Source organism: Danio rerio, chromosome 25 (genome assembly GCF_052040795.2).
Source record: "Danio rerio strain M-AB ecotype USA chromosome 25, GRCz13ab, whole genome shotgun sequence".
NCBI classification, from domain to species: Eukaryota; Metazoa; Chordata; class Actinopteri; order Cypriniformes; family Danionidae; genus Danio; species Danio rerio.
In genome coordinates this window covers 20,249,760-20,263,613 of record NC_141045.1, presented here as the reverse complement: position 1 = coordinate 20,263,613, position 13,854 = coordinate 20,249,760, and the positions used below count along the sequence as shown (strand labels likewise).

Genomic DNA, 13,854 nt, shown 5'->3' with positions numbered 1-13,854 from the left:
TTTTAGATGAATGAGAAATGTTTGATTTCACGCTTTCATCATATTTGCTTTTATTCAGCCCTATAACCATATCATTAGTAACACTTGCATATAAAAAATAAAATACAACTTACAGAATGTCATACATAGTACAGACTTTTCACAGCAACAATGTGGCCAGATTATTACAATGTAACAAAACAAGTATATAAATGGTACTTAACAAATATGCACACTGATATAACAAATAACAAAACACAACTCTAAAAAGTCTAAAAACACCGTTCAGAATGAGGTAAACAGAGTGATTGGTATCCAAAAAGCACCATCATGTGGTACTGAACATGCCGTCTGCAATACTACTATATCCATGCAATGAGGACATGCACAGTGATAAACCTCTTCCAGAGTCCAGCAGTGGTTTGCATTAGGATTTTTTATTTTTTTGCACTGAAATTCTCAAATATGAGGTCTTCTCTAAATAATCCCAATAACAAAGGAGCAATAAAAAAAAAAAAACTTTCAAAATTTTGGGGCTGGTAATATTTTTAAAAGAAGTCAGTTATACTTAACAAGGCTGCATTTATTTGATAAAACAAAATAAAACAAAATAATAACTTTTTTAAGCATCACTTTTTCAGTCTTCATGGTCACATGATCCTCAATTTAATGCTCAGGAAACATTTCTTATTATCTTCGTTGATTACAGATGTGTCCTTTTGACTGTCTTTCAGAATTTGCTTTGATGAATTAAAGTGGATGAAGTAAAAGTTGAACCTTTTGTAACATTAAAAATCACTTTTCCTCTAATTAAATAGTTAGTTTCCCCCGAAATGAAATTAGCCCATGATTTACTCACCCTTAAAGCATCCTGAATGGCTTTTTTGGCAGTTTTTACTTCTATAGTCCAAAAACAAAAAAAAAAGTACAACCAAGCCTATGTATCTCACAGGGCACCAGGGGGTGAATAAAGATCTCCTGTAGCGAATCAATGCAGTTTTGTTAAATAAAATTCCATATTTAAATCTTTAATAACAGTTTGTGTAACTTCTAAGTGAAGTTGACTTTGTCTTCTTCTTTACAAATATTGTTTTAGTACATTTAGCGATACCAAAACGACAGGAGTATAAAGCCGTTATGACAAATAAAGCAAGTAGAAAAGTACAAAACAAGGATTTATAAGAAAAACTTTCAAAAAAGCCAAGAGAAGTCTGTTTAATTTTTTTTTTTGGTTGGCTTTGTTTTGGTTATCTTTCTTTACTGTGTTTCTATGTTTGTCCTAACAGTGCATGTGCTACTCAGCCTCCTGTACAGCTAGTGGCACTTAACATTCATTCATTCATTCGTTCGTTCGTTTTCTTTTCGGCTTAGTCCCTTTGTTAATCTGGGGTCGCCACAGCGGAATGAACCGCCAAACTTATCCAGCACATGTTTTTCACAGCAGATGCTCTTCCAGCTGCAACCATACACTCTCAATCACACACATACACTACGGCCAATTTGTCTTATTTAATTCATCTATACCGCATGTCTTTGGACTGTGGGGGAAACCGGAGCACCCGGAGGAAACCCACGCCAACACAGGGAGAACATGCAAGCTCAATACAGAAATGCCAACTGACCCAGCTGAAGATGAACCAGCAAAAAAAAAAAAGTTATTTATTATATTATTATTTAATAATGATTTAATATCACAATATTATTATTTTAAAACTGGAGGTGGCAGCGACTAAATGGAAAGTTAGTGTGCTTATGTCATTCGAACACATTTAAACTATTTCCTCTACCAGTCAGGTGAAAATGAGACTTCGGATTTCATAAATGACATCATTTCTCCAAAACGATACAAGCCTTGATACGGCTCCTCGAAAGCTTCTGGGTTTTCTCAAAACACACTCCAAAGCCTCGGGACAAAGTGTAAAATCATTAGAAATCACACAAAATGCTTTATAAAGTTTTACATTTGGATATTTTCTTACAAAACCCCATGGATTCACTACAGGAGAACGTTTCGTTCATGCATGGAAGACATTGTCTTTTTGCAAGAACTACCCATTTAATGCATACAGCTGAAGTCAGAATTATTAGCCCCCCTGTTTATTTTTTGGCCCCAATTTCTGTTTAACGTAGAGAAGATTTTTTTCAACACATTTCTAAACATAATAGTTTTAATAACTCAGTTCTAATAACTGATTTATTTTATTTTTGCCATAATGACAGAAAAAAATATTTTACTAGATATTTTTCAAGAAACTTCTATACAACTTAAAGTGACATTTAAAGGCTTAAAAAGGTTAATTAAGTTAACTAGGCAGGTTAGGGTAATTAGGCAAGTTATTGTATAATGATGGTTTGTTCTGTAGACTATCGAAAAAATAGCTTAAGGGGGCTTATAATCTTGTCCTTAAAATGGTGTTAAAAAATTTTAAAACTGGTTTTATACCATCCGAAATAAAAAAATAAGACTTTCTCCAGAAGAAAAAATATTATCAGACATACTGTGAAAATTGCCTTGCTCTAGTAAACATAAGTTAGGAAATATGTTAAAAGAAAAAAAAAATTAAAGGGAGGCTAACAATTCTGACTTCAACTGTACTTCAATAAAATTTATTTTTTAAATAAAATATTACAATACCCCCAAAGTTTTGAACGATGTAATTGAAGTTTCCTTAAAAAATAAATAAAAAATAGAGGCACAAAATGAACATGTCTTAATCAGAAATGTTCACTCAAGTAACAAAGTTATGTTACACACACTGAAATCACACACATTAAATAATGTAACACCTCGTAACGTATTAAAATATAAAATAAAAACAGTACAAAAAAATGTTTTGTTGGTCCTTCTCTGTATATGCAGTGTAGACAACAGTCTTTGTGCATCAACTTTTTTTTCTTAGCTTGTTCGGGTGTTGTTGCTACATCTGATGTCTGGAATCTGCTCTGCAAATGGCTGCATTGTCCACCGGTCATCCATTACCTGGTCTAAAGATTTCCAGCATCATTATAAGCACCCAATAATTAAAATTTTTATATTACTATTGTAAACAATATTTACAGAGCTAATTTTGCAAATACAGCCCTGATATACTTGTTACTGTAAAACAGCTTCAATTTTCAGTTTCAGACAAAAGTTGTATATTCCTCTCTCCAGTAGTCTTAGAAAAAAACATACAGTTTATGACTAAAACAATAAACTTAGAAATAAACCAACTAGGCACAATCATAAAGCTTTCAATGTTAAACTCCTCACTGTAGAACCATTACAGATGTAAAGTAGGGTAGGAATAGGCTTTGTTTGTTCTAGCATCTTTTTTTTATTCTCCTCTTTGCATCCTTGTTCTGATTTTGCTTTAATTGACTATACTGGCAATTATTCACAGTTGTGTACATTTGGTGATATATTTTAGGCTATTGTTTAATAATTACAATTTTAAAATGCAAAAGAAAATGATAGATGCTTTTAAAATTAAACTAAATCGACTTTACGACATGAATTACTATAGCATGACAAGATTGGAGTGATGAATTGCGGAGCTCAAGCAAATTTATCCGTACCACTGTCATTGTTCTCTTCTGTTTATTTTGTTGTGGAGAGAAAATCATGCAGCGATGAACACTTTTGCCTTGAGCTGGTTAGAATACTTATGAATTGTAATCATTTACAGATTATAAATAACAAGACAACATTTGTAATCAGTAATATGTTCTCTTAGATTACATATTCATTGTGAAGTAGTCAGATTACTTTTGGATTACATTTAGATTTGATGTCACTAATATTCAAGTAGGATAATCGTGTACTATTCTGACAGATGCAAAATAACAATATATTCCATTCTTTATGACGGACTAAACAGCTTCTTTTTAAAATGCACAATGTACTTCAAAATACTATCACTAATATACCTTGATGATATTGTTTGCTTAAAGTAACACTGAATAAAACAGAATCACAGTTTATTTTAACCTCCTAGGGCTTAGTGGCCACATGCTTGTACAGCACATTTTAGCTCTTAAGTGGCTATTTAAAATACTTTGAATGTTTTACATTTTGTTAGAGACATACAGTAGCATACTGCAACTGTTTTGCAGCATATGAAATGTCCCAAACTCTATTTTTAACTGTCCAAAATGGGATTTTTTTTTTGTTTTTACTCTCTTATAGTCAAAACATGTTCAAAATAAATTTCTATGTAAAATATGCATAAAAAAAACAGTCAGTAAAAAGTGTTTTATGTCAATTCAGACCACAAGTCCACATATATGGACATCATTGTTTTCTAGAAGTACATTACATCAAAAGATGATACTTAGGTTTTTATTCTAATTATGTTCCAATAAGCTAAAAACAAATCATGTAAAAACACCTTGAGCCTTAAGAGGTTAAAATTATGTACATATAAAAAATGTCGCTAATTTTTGTGGCAGAATCTCCACGATTTCACACCCCTCCCCCTCTCTACCAAAAAATATTATTATTATTAAGAACAAATATCAACGTAAAAAAGAGAAAAATCAAGAGATTAAATAAACATGACTTGTAATCCATAAAAAGTAACTGTAGACCGATTACGATTGTTTTAAAAAGTAATCTAATTACAAGTACTTGATTTTTGCAATCTGATTATGTAATCAAGATTACATATAATCAGTTTAATGCTCACGAGTATATCAGGGCCTCCAGGAGCACACCATCAAACGTTAATTGATGTACCTGTATTTGTAGAAGGATGGACTCCAAACGCTTGCTGTGGTTCCCCCCACGACCCATGAGCACAGGTCTCCTCGTACCCAGGGTCATTCTGCTCTTCTTTGATTGCCATTCTTTTGGCATCCTCTAAAATAAACAATGAAAATAAATTTCGTTAGCACATTAATAAAAAAAAAAACTGTTTCAAATAGCAAAACTGAAGCTGTTTTAACCTTTGGCCAGATTCAGATCGAAGCTGTAGTTTGTCTCCTGGATCTCCTGAGTCTTGGTCACTCCCTTCAGCTGATCCCTGAGCTCTTTTAGCTTGATGTAGAAGTGCACTTTGTCCTGAGCACGAGGAAACTGGGCACAGCGCGGGCTTGAGGATGGCATCAGATAGCAAACCTGGACAACAACGTAACTAGTTAAAATGCAACTAAAAAATAAACAAGCGAGTGCTTTTATAATAGAAACTCGTACCGTCTCCGTTTCTGGGACTTTGTACGGCTGCAATCCGAACTCTAAGTTCTTGGCCTTGACTCCAAAAATCTCCTTGCAAAATATTTCATAAATACCTGAAATATTTAGGAACAAGTTACAAGATAGATAAGGAAGTTTAGACTTAAAATCAATAAGCGTACAAATGTGAACACTTGTGGCAGATTTTGTTGACATCAGTTTCTTTTATTTTGTCACACTCTACTAGGGATGTACAATATAGAAAGAGAAATATGCAATGTGATGGCATGCAAAAATAATGCAATATATTTGATATGTAATACGATATTTAATATTTTAAAAGATGTGCTATAAACTCTTTCAGAGGTTGTGCTAATGGCAGGTACACATACTTTTGTGTTGCAAAACACTGCAATATGTTTATCACGATATGAACGTTTGCAATATTTTGATATATTGTGCAGCTCTCCCCACTACAACCCAATACTTTTATCTAAGCGTTTAGTTTAACCCCAGAGTACTACTTAACGGAACGAACCCATGCTACGTGGCTTTTGAGTGAGCAGGAAAGCAAATGAGTGAAAATTATGTGGATGGCATCACAATTTTTAATCAATGATAGTTTTGGTACAATACAGCAAAGTATAAATATCTTGTTTTGTTACACTTTCAGACAAAACATTCCAATAGTCCATCATTTACTCACCCTCCACTTGTTCCAAACCTGTTTGAGTTTATTTCTTCTGCTGAACACAGAGGAAGATATACTGATGAATGTTGGATGGAAAAAACAACCATTACTTCCATAGTACCTTTTGTTCCCATTTAGGATGACAATGGCTCGTTTTTCCCCCAACATTCTACAGAATATCTTGTTTGTTGTCCAACGGATGAAAAAAAAAAATCAAATAAGTTTAGAACTACTACTGTACTTGAGATACTATTTGAGGAAATTTTTGAGTTTTTGGTGAAGTACCCTTTTAAAGAAATCTGATCAAATGTGTTTGGACTACCTCTGGAAGCTCAGACCAGCTCAAACCATTTCGACAAGCTCAAACCCTTTCAGATGCCGTTTACTCACATATTTTGCATTGTTATCAAAATACCAGGCATAAACAGGAGCAAAGACTTACATTTTCCATTGAACACAGCAATTAAAGGTCTGTATGTCTGGAGCTTTTCCAAAAGCTGGTGGCCTCCTTCACGGATCTCTTTGCTGCAAAAAAATGTAACGTAGTCAACACCAAGCATCTTAGGTCTTAAAATCTCATTTTAGGATACTGTCACATTATCACCGGTGCAGACTGGTGTAAACTGCCAGCTCTCACAGATTTCTGCCGGTCTACATGGTGATTCTGTTAGACCAACTTTAGCTAACTTCGAGGTCTGGATTGAAACTTCTTTCACTCTAATGCAAAATTCCTAAAGCTGAAACCTTACTTTGAAAGGTCTTTACTCCCAGGGGTGGTCCTCTCCACCATATTGGTGAAACCAATGCCGTAGTGTTCAGGTAGTGTCTGATCATGCATGTGGTTGAGCTGTTCATTAGTCAGACCAGAGAGAAACAAGCACTTCCCTATGAGACAGTCAGTAGATGATCAAAGACAAGAATAAACTTCTTTTATGACAAATTAAATCAACTAATTATACATACAAAAATGGTTCCCAGGATTTGGATAATGCCTTCCCTTATAGGCTGACAACAGTCCAGGGTTGATGCCAATCTATTAAAAGAAACAATATTAGTACAATAAAAAACTGTTTGCTATGTTATGTATCAAATCAATCAACTATAAAACTTAAAAAAACTATATATATATATATATATATATATATATATATATATATATATATATATATATATATATATATATATATATATATATATATATATATATATATATATATATATATATACTCTAAATGCTAACTTGCATTACTATATAATTTATCATCATCATATCATGATTTATATATTAATAAAAAAACAATTTATACGTTTTAAAGTAATTAAAATCTATAATAAAACTCACAATCAGCATGTCAAGGTTATGTGTGATGACGTCTGGTAGCTTTCGAGCCATGACTTCCTCCACCGACATGCCGTTGAACCGATCTAATGTCCTCTTCGCTTTCTTGGCCGACTCTTCAGCTTCTGTCTTTTCCCTTTCTTCCCCTTTACGAGGCCTCCCCCGTTTCTTTCCTTTAGCAGGAGTCACTGGAATAGCTGCTAAACAGACATTAAATAAGGTGAACTACATATTTAAAAACAGTTATTATTTTATAAAGTGCATTATATGCTGTCCTTTTGTTTATTTTTAATTCTTTTCTCTACACACCTGTAGCAAAATGATATCTTAATTATTTGAAGTGCTACAAATTTCTTTAAGCTTTATAAAATGGGCTGCAGCAGTGTTGGATGTAATTAGTAATTAAGTAATAACTGTACATAAAAAGTTAACTAAGGGATTACTTTTCATTTTTTAAGTAACTTAACTAGAGTAATTTATAATGTACTTGCTCTAAATACTGTCAATGAACTCAACAGTATTGGATTCAATGTTTCAGGGAAGCAGAGTAACAAAATACAAATATATTTTGCAGAATATTTTACTTTTCAGCTTTTATTGAACAAGCTTAAAAACAATGAATTGAGTCAGAAATGAATGACAGAAAATGGTGAGGAATATAATATGGTGTTGTTACTTTAAAAGTTTTGGTCCCTGAACAGTTTAGCCTCTGCATAAAAATAAAATTTAAACAGATAGAAAATAAGTTTTTTACACAAAATTTGAAAAAACAATAGACTGTTTTCAGAATAAAATGGCTCCTGCTAGAAAAAGACAGTATATAGTATGAGACGAGTCCATATAACAGACCTAAGTTCATCTAAATGTGCCCCCCCCCCCCTTTTCCAGGCAATCCCATACTGCCTCTTTAATACTATATTAAGGTCGGGACACTGTGGAGGCCATTTCATGACTGCTTTAGCTGTTTTTGTCTATAAATATCCTGAATATTTATAAATATCATATAATTTCATGATCAATATACTTATCTATAAATATTGTTTCTGTTCAGGTGATGAGCAAGAAATTTGTATACTATATTATAAATAAATAAATATAAATAATTATACTAAAATGACAAATCATCCCCTTGGAATTATAAGGTTCTATCTGCGTTCTGAATAATTTTGAGATATTGAACATCAAAGTTTTTGCATTCCATAGCAAACAGTATGCATGTAAGGTTTGCTTTTTAAATAAAAGGTCTTGAAATTTAAACAACTAATAAAAAAACATCCCATAATGTAAATAAGTTGTCATTTAATAAGAAAAACTCAAATATAACAAAAATATCAGATAGAACCTTATAATTTTAAGGTGACGGAATCTAATGGTGGCCAAAGACTAGCACAGTACTGTATATCACATTTATTAATATTCCAGTTACACTTTTAATAAACAAAGTGGTCCTGCTTGACACAAATGTAAAGAGATTAATTTCTAATGCCTGTGTGTTTAGATTTTTAGGGATTTTAAATAGTATTGGGTAAAGTAATAAAGTAAAACAACGTATTGAGTAATTGAGTTACTTTTCTGACATAGTAAGTAACAAGTCATTTAAATACACTTTTATTGATCATGAAGTACCTCATTGCTTTTTAGAAGTAACTTACCTAACACTGGACTGAAGAAATATCTCTAGATATATTGTAAGGAGAAAAAAGTCGCACCTGGTGGTTGGACAGGGAGCTGTTGAAACTGTTGAGGTTGATCTTGATATGGGTCTTGATGCACAGATAAATCAGTCATGATTTTTTCCTCCATGGGTCTCTCTGTGTACTGGCTGGCATTGACTAGCTGCTGGTACTGTGGCACCTGCTCAGCCTGGTACTGCTGAGGGTTGCTTTGGTACCTGAGAAATATTGAAGAGGAAAACACTGCACTTAAAAATTAAATAAAAAAATAACCTCATTGTTTCTTGTCAGTATTTTCACACGTAACTTACAATTAAATATAAACTAATTGGCTTATTAGAATGTTGTATACTTATTAAGAATATATATATATATATATATATATATATATATATATATATATATATCATTTTACTATACAGTTGAAGACAGAGTTATTAGCCCCCCTTTGATTTTTGTGTTTTAATATTTCCCAAATTATGTTTAACAGAGCAAGGAAATTTTCACAGTATGTCTGATAATATTTTTTCTTCTGGAGTAAGTCTTATTTGTTTTATTTCAGCTAGAATAAAATAAGTTTTTAATTAAAAAAAAAATAAACATATTTAAGGTCAAAATTATTAGCCCATTTAAGTTATATTTTTCAATAGTCTACAGAACAAACCATTATCATACAATAACTGGCCTAATTACCCTAAACTGCCTAGTTAACCTAATTAAGCCTTTAAATGTCACTTTAAGCTGTTAAGAAGTGTGTTGAAAAATATCTAGTAAAATGTTATGTACTGTGATCATTGCAAAGATAAAATAAATCAGTTATTAGAAATGAGTTATTAAAACTATTATGTTTAGAAATGTGTTAAAAAAATCTTCTTCCCGTTAAACAGAAATTGGGGAAAATAATAAACGGGGGCTAATAATTTAGGGAGGCTAATAATTCTGACTTCAACTGTAACTTATATGCATTATTTAAATTAATTACAATATAACATGAGGGTTGCTTTTGATACCATTAAACTTACAACTTCTTATCCCATTTTGATTGCATTTGTTGGGCTCATAATCACAAAATGACTACTTATTCTTATATTTATTGAGAATAAGCTCTTTTTGGATTTTTGGATTATAAAAACTCACCAGTACTGAAGATAATCCATTGGAGCCGTCAGAGAGGAATACTGCCTTTCTTCCATCTTATTTGGTGGTTTACTTTAACAGATTAATATTCATGTTTATGTTACTGATATCCCAACTGCCAAACCACACCTCCCTTTGTTTCATCTTTTCTGCTACACGAGTCTCATTTTCAGCAGAGTTGGCATATCAGCTATACCTTACAACATAACTTAAAACACTGCTAAATTCACTAGAAATATATTTGGGTTCATTTCTACGAGTATTTTTTATGTCGAGTTATAGATGAATCTCACTCAATAAGCTAAAGCTGTGTGGACCAGTCAGTGGTCGCAAACAAGCACTAAAACATATTTCGTAATCTAAAGACTTATTTTTATGCACTAGGTTTATAAATCTTACCTGTCATATATTTTCTTCAGACCTTTTCTTACACATATCAGTGTTTAGTGTAGGAAAATAGGAGCTAAATGATGCTACACATGATGAATGAAGCCGGTGTAGGTACATATGTCAACAAAGGTAAAGGCTAAGTTCAAAATAAAAGTCCCTGTTTTGATAAGACCGACGCACTTAGATAGTTGGTAGTGGATTTTTAGCTTTTTATTTTCTTTTATTTATCATAGACAGCTGTTATAACATGAATACGTTAAAGCATTGATATGAGGTATCATTCGTGCAGATCGTAAATCTATACTTTTATGTAATAAAACGTCGTTTTATATCTGGCTTCACGTTATTAGATGCTACCATTATTTACAAAGGGGGGAATCGTATTTTGTTAATCACAGATTTATCTTTAAAATTTTATGTTGTGCATTAAAACACCAATGTTTAAATGAAAATGTAATAAATCGTTAGGTGAACTGATTTAATATGTTTTGATTGATTTCTTAATAAAAAATAGTGCAAATAATAAAGTCAGAACTCCCTTTGACAAAAGTAATGTACAATAGACCCAGAGCAAGCGTGTGCGATATGTGACAAGAACATTTACGGGTGAATGTCTAACAGCAAAACTACGCTGTAATGTTACTTTTATATTAAACATAACAAGGTAAGTACACGTCTCTCCAAATTTTGTCTAAATTTAGGAATTATAATACAGCATTTATGTGATACCACATGCGCTTTCTTTCTTGCTACAAGACAACTAACGTTAGGGATAAATGACCTTACATCAAAACTGTAGTCGTTTGTCGTTAGATATGTATAATAATGCTTAAATGTATTTAAATAAACTCTTATGCGCCTATAAGAATACCTGCATTTAGACTATACAAGCATTTAGAATAAAAAAGGTCCATTTGAAGGTTAGCAAGCTTACATTATAATTGACATATAATAATCAATGGGAGCTAATTAAATGTAGTTATACATTAATAACGCTTGATTGCATAATAATTGATATTTAGGCAAATATATTTCTAACCACATCAATACAAGAGCAATAATGCTCAAACTAAATAAATTGATCAAGATATTAGAAATATTTATTGTTTATGAAACAAGTGATCAATGCGGCAGTGGTTTATTAGGCACACAGTCATTTTATATGCAATATTCTATTACAAAAGTGTGAGAAAGCGAAATATATTTAGCAAAAATGTTTTGACATTGATGTAACTTTATTCATAATTAGAAAAGAAATTAGTTATACAAATATTTCTACACGTAAAATGTTTCTTTAAAAAAGAAACAAATTAAATATAATCTAATTTATCTTCTATGTCAAAATGGACCTAGATGCATTATGAGGGTAAGAAAGAAAACTAAAAATGACTTAAAATTTTACAGTTTTTCTATAACTTTATAAATACTCTAATAATTAATTAATTGTTTTGTTGTTGTTGTTGTTGTTTTTATTAAATAAATTAGTGATTAAACAATATAAAACTATTGTAATGAGTTAACATTCTCCCAACATTGGTTTTAAACATGACCAGAGCAAATAAACTTTACTCTTTCTTTAGGTAAAATTTCTCATCCTTAGCATAACATCAGAGTTTTGAGGATGCCAGCAGGCGTATCTTGGCCCAGATATCTGCGGATGTTTGCAGCCAGTGTGTTGTCCATGTTTGCTGGAGCACAGGTTGTGCATCACTATTACCGTCCAGATCTAGTAAGTTTCCAAATTTAACCTTGACCTTCTGCTATTTAATTATATGGATTGTTTTAGGGATTTAGGGATCATAATTTGACCTCCATTTTATTTCAGTAATTTTACATGTATACTGTAAAGTACAATATACCTATATCATAAAAAATTAGTAAAAGAAATATGCATTACAAAAGGACATTAGGTAAGTTTCTATTTAATGTTGACTGTAAGCCGTAAGTAAAATAGATTGTAATAATATAATGTTTATTTATTTTCATCATAGTCCATTCCAGAGATTCCACCAAAGCCTGGAGAACTGCGAACAGAACTTCTCGGCTTGAAAGAAAGACAGATGGACTCTCAGAAACAATGACCATTTGATTTTTTTTTTGTCACATCGACTGCAGATGATGTATAGACTATGAAATCTTGATTTTGTCATTAAATAAATAATTTAAAACTTTATATCACAAAATTCTGATGCCAACTGCAAGTTCTTTAAATTATAAACTTTTGAAATGTTGTCTTTTTTTCTCCACTTTGCAAGTCTGTATCTTGCAATTCAGGGAGATAAATCTAAATTGCATTCTGTATACTCAGAATTATGAGTTTGTAGGGGAGAGTGGGCCACAAAGTAACACTTTTGGGTTTTAGCCAAATAATGAGCCAAGTAATGGGGTTAGACAAACCATATTTTTAACCAACAACACACAAGCCTCTTCCACAAATGAACACTGATTGTATGATCGCCGGACCTATGGTTTCTGTGCAGTATTGCCAAAAGTGCCTGGAGTAAAAATTGTACTATTTACCCCACCTGTGGCAAGTTAAAACAGACAGAGGGTTAGTTGTAGCACAGAGGTTCTCAAAGTGGGGGTCGGGACCCCCCCGAGGGGTCGCGGGACAATGAAGGGGGGTCGCCTGGTGATTTTCAAAAATCAATCAGTTTTTATTAAACCTTAAGACTTACTGTATTTTATCAATAACCTACTAAAGAGAAAAAATAGTCGTTTATAGTTACTATAAACTATATAGTTACTATAGTAGCTTAAAGTTAATAGTTCTATTGGATTGCGACTTCTCTGGTAATCACATTATACTAAAGGCACAGCAATACTTTCAGATGCAGCAGATTGATTTTATAACACCAGGTTAAACTTTCTAGCCCATTTACAGCACTGACATACATAAAAAAACAAAGAATAGACTTGGGTCTATTGGTGTGTGTGCGTCATTGCATACAAGGTTTCTGTATTTATAACCACCACCTCAGAGAATATTGGGGGTCACGAGTCACTGGCATTGTCATTTTGGGGGTTGCGGGCTGAAAAGTTTGGGAACCCCTGTTGTAGAACATGCTTAAAAAAGGCAGATTTTACACAATTTATTTAAATTCAGTTTACTTTAAATAATAGCTAATTTACTAGGTATTTGACTTAATTGTTTTTATTCTACATAGCACAGTATGTTTATTCATTAATTTATATATTAGAGAAACACATTTGTATTTATTTATATTATTATGCATCATTATACAATGCATTTATTTGCATTATTCATTCATCATTTTTCTTTTCGGCTTACTCCCTTAATCTGGGGTCGCCACAGCAGAATGAACCACTAACTTATCCAGCATATGCAGCGGATGCCATCACTGGAAAACACCCATACACAGTCATTCACACACATACACTACGGACAATTTTAGCTTGCCCAATTTACCTATACCGCATGTCTTTGAACTTGAGGGGGAAACCGGAGCACCCTGAGGAAACCCACATGAAA

At 32.3% G+C, this 13,854-nt stretch overlaps 2 protein-coding genes across 4 annotated transcripts; one reads left to right on the top strand and one right to left on the bottom strand.

The window, feature by feature from the left end:
* Positions 1-33: 33 nt before the first annotated feature.
* Positions 34-10,483, bottom strand: tdg.2 (thymine DNA glycosylase, tandem duplicate 2). 3 transcript variants are annotated; one of them, XM_087312093.1, is made up of 11 exons: positions 10,371-10,483; positions 9,972-10,043; positions 8,871-9,052; positions 7,165-7,361; positions 6,786-6,855; positions 6,572-6,707; positions 6,265-6,347; positions 5,153-5,247; positions 4,906-5,077; positions 4,697-4,819; positions 34-2,964 (listed from the first exon to the last, which is right to left on the bottom strand). In XM_087312093.1, exons 2-11 carry the CDS (start codon positions 10,025-10,027, stop codon positions 2,876-2,878), a joined length of 1,203 nt encoding a protein of 400 aa, XP_087168219.1. In that variant the 5' UTR covers positions 10,028-10,043; positions 10,371-10,483; the 3' UTR covers positions 34-2,875. The 3 variants fall into 3 exon arrangements, with proteins under 3 accessions (XP_087168219.1, XP_087168220.1, XP_087168221.1); XM_087312094.1 differs by having other exon boundaries at positions 7,165-7,358; XM_087312095.1 differs by having other exon boundaries at positions 2,487-2,964; positions 8,814-9,052.
* A 430-nt stretch (positions 10,484-10,913) lies between these two features.
* On the top strand, positions 10,914-12,678 carry uqcc6 (ubiquinol-cytochrome c reductase complex assembly factor 6). The gene is given in 3 exon segments (NM_001135573.3): positions 10,914-11,025; positions 11,942-12,090; positions 12,353-12,678. Coding segments are annotated over 2 exon segments (198 nt in total). The 5' UTR covers positions 10,914-11,025; positions 11,942-11,982; the 3' UTR covers positions 12,443-12,678.
* The last annotated feature ends 1,176 nt before the right edge of the window (positions 12,679-13,854 follow it).

Excerpts from the sequence above, each read along its gene's own strand:
- tdg.2 (XM_087312093.1), bottom strand. The coding sequence starts at position 10,027 with ATGGAAGAAAGGCAGTATTCCTCTCTGACGGCTCCAATGGATTATCTT. Across the intron at positions 9,053-9,971 it reads ATGGATTATCTTCAGTACTG|GTACCAAAGCAACCCTCAGC; the intron begins GTGAGTTTTTAT and ends AATATTTCTCAG. Across the intron at positions 7,362-8,870 it reads GCTCCCTGTCCAACCACCAG|CAGCTATTCCAGTGACTCCT; the intron begins GTGCGACTTTTT and ends ATGTCTGTTTAG.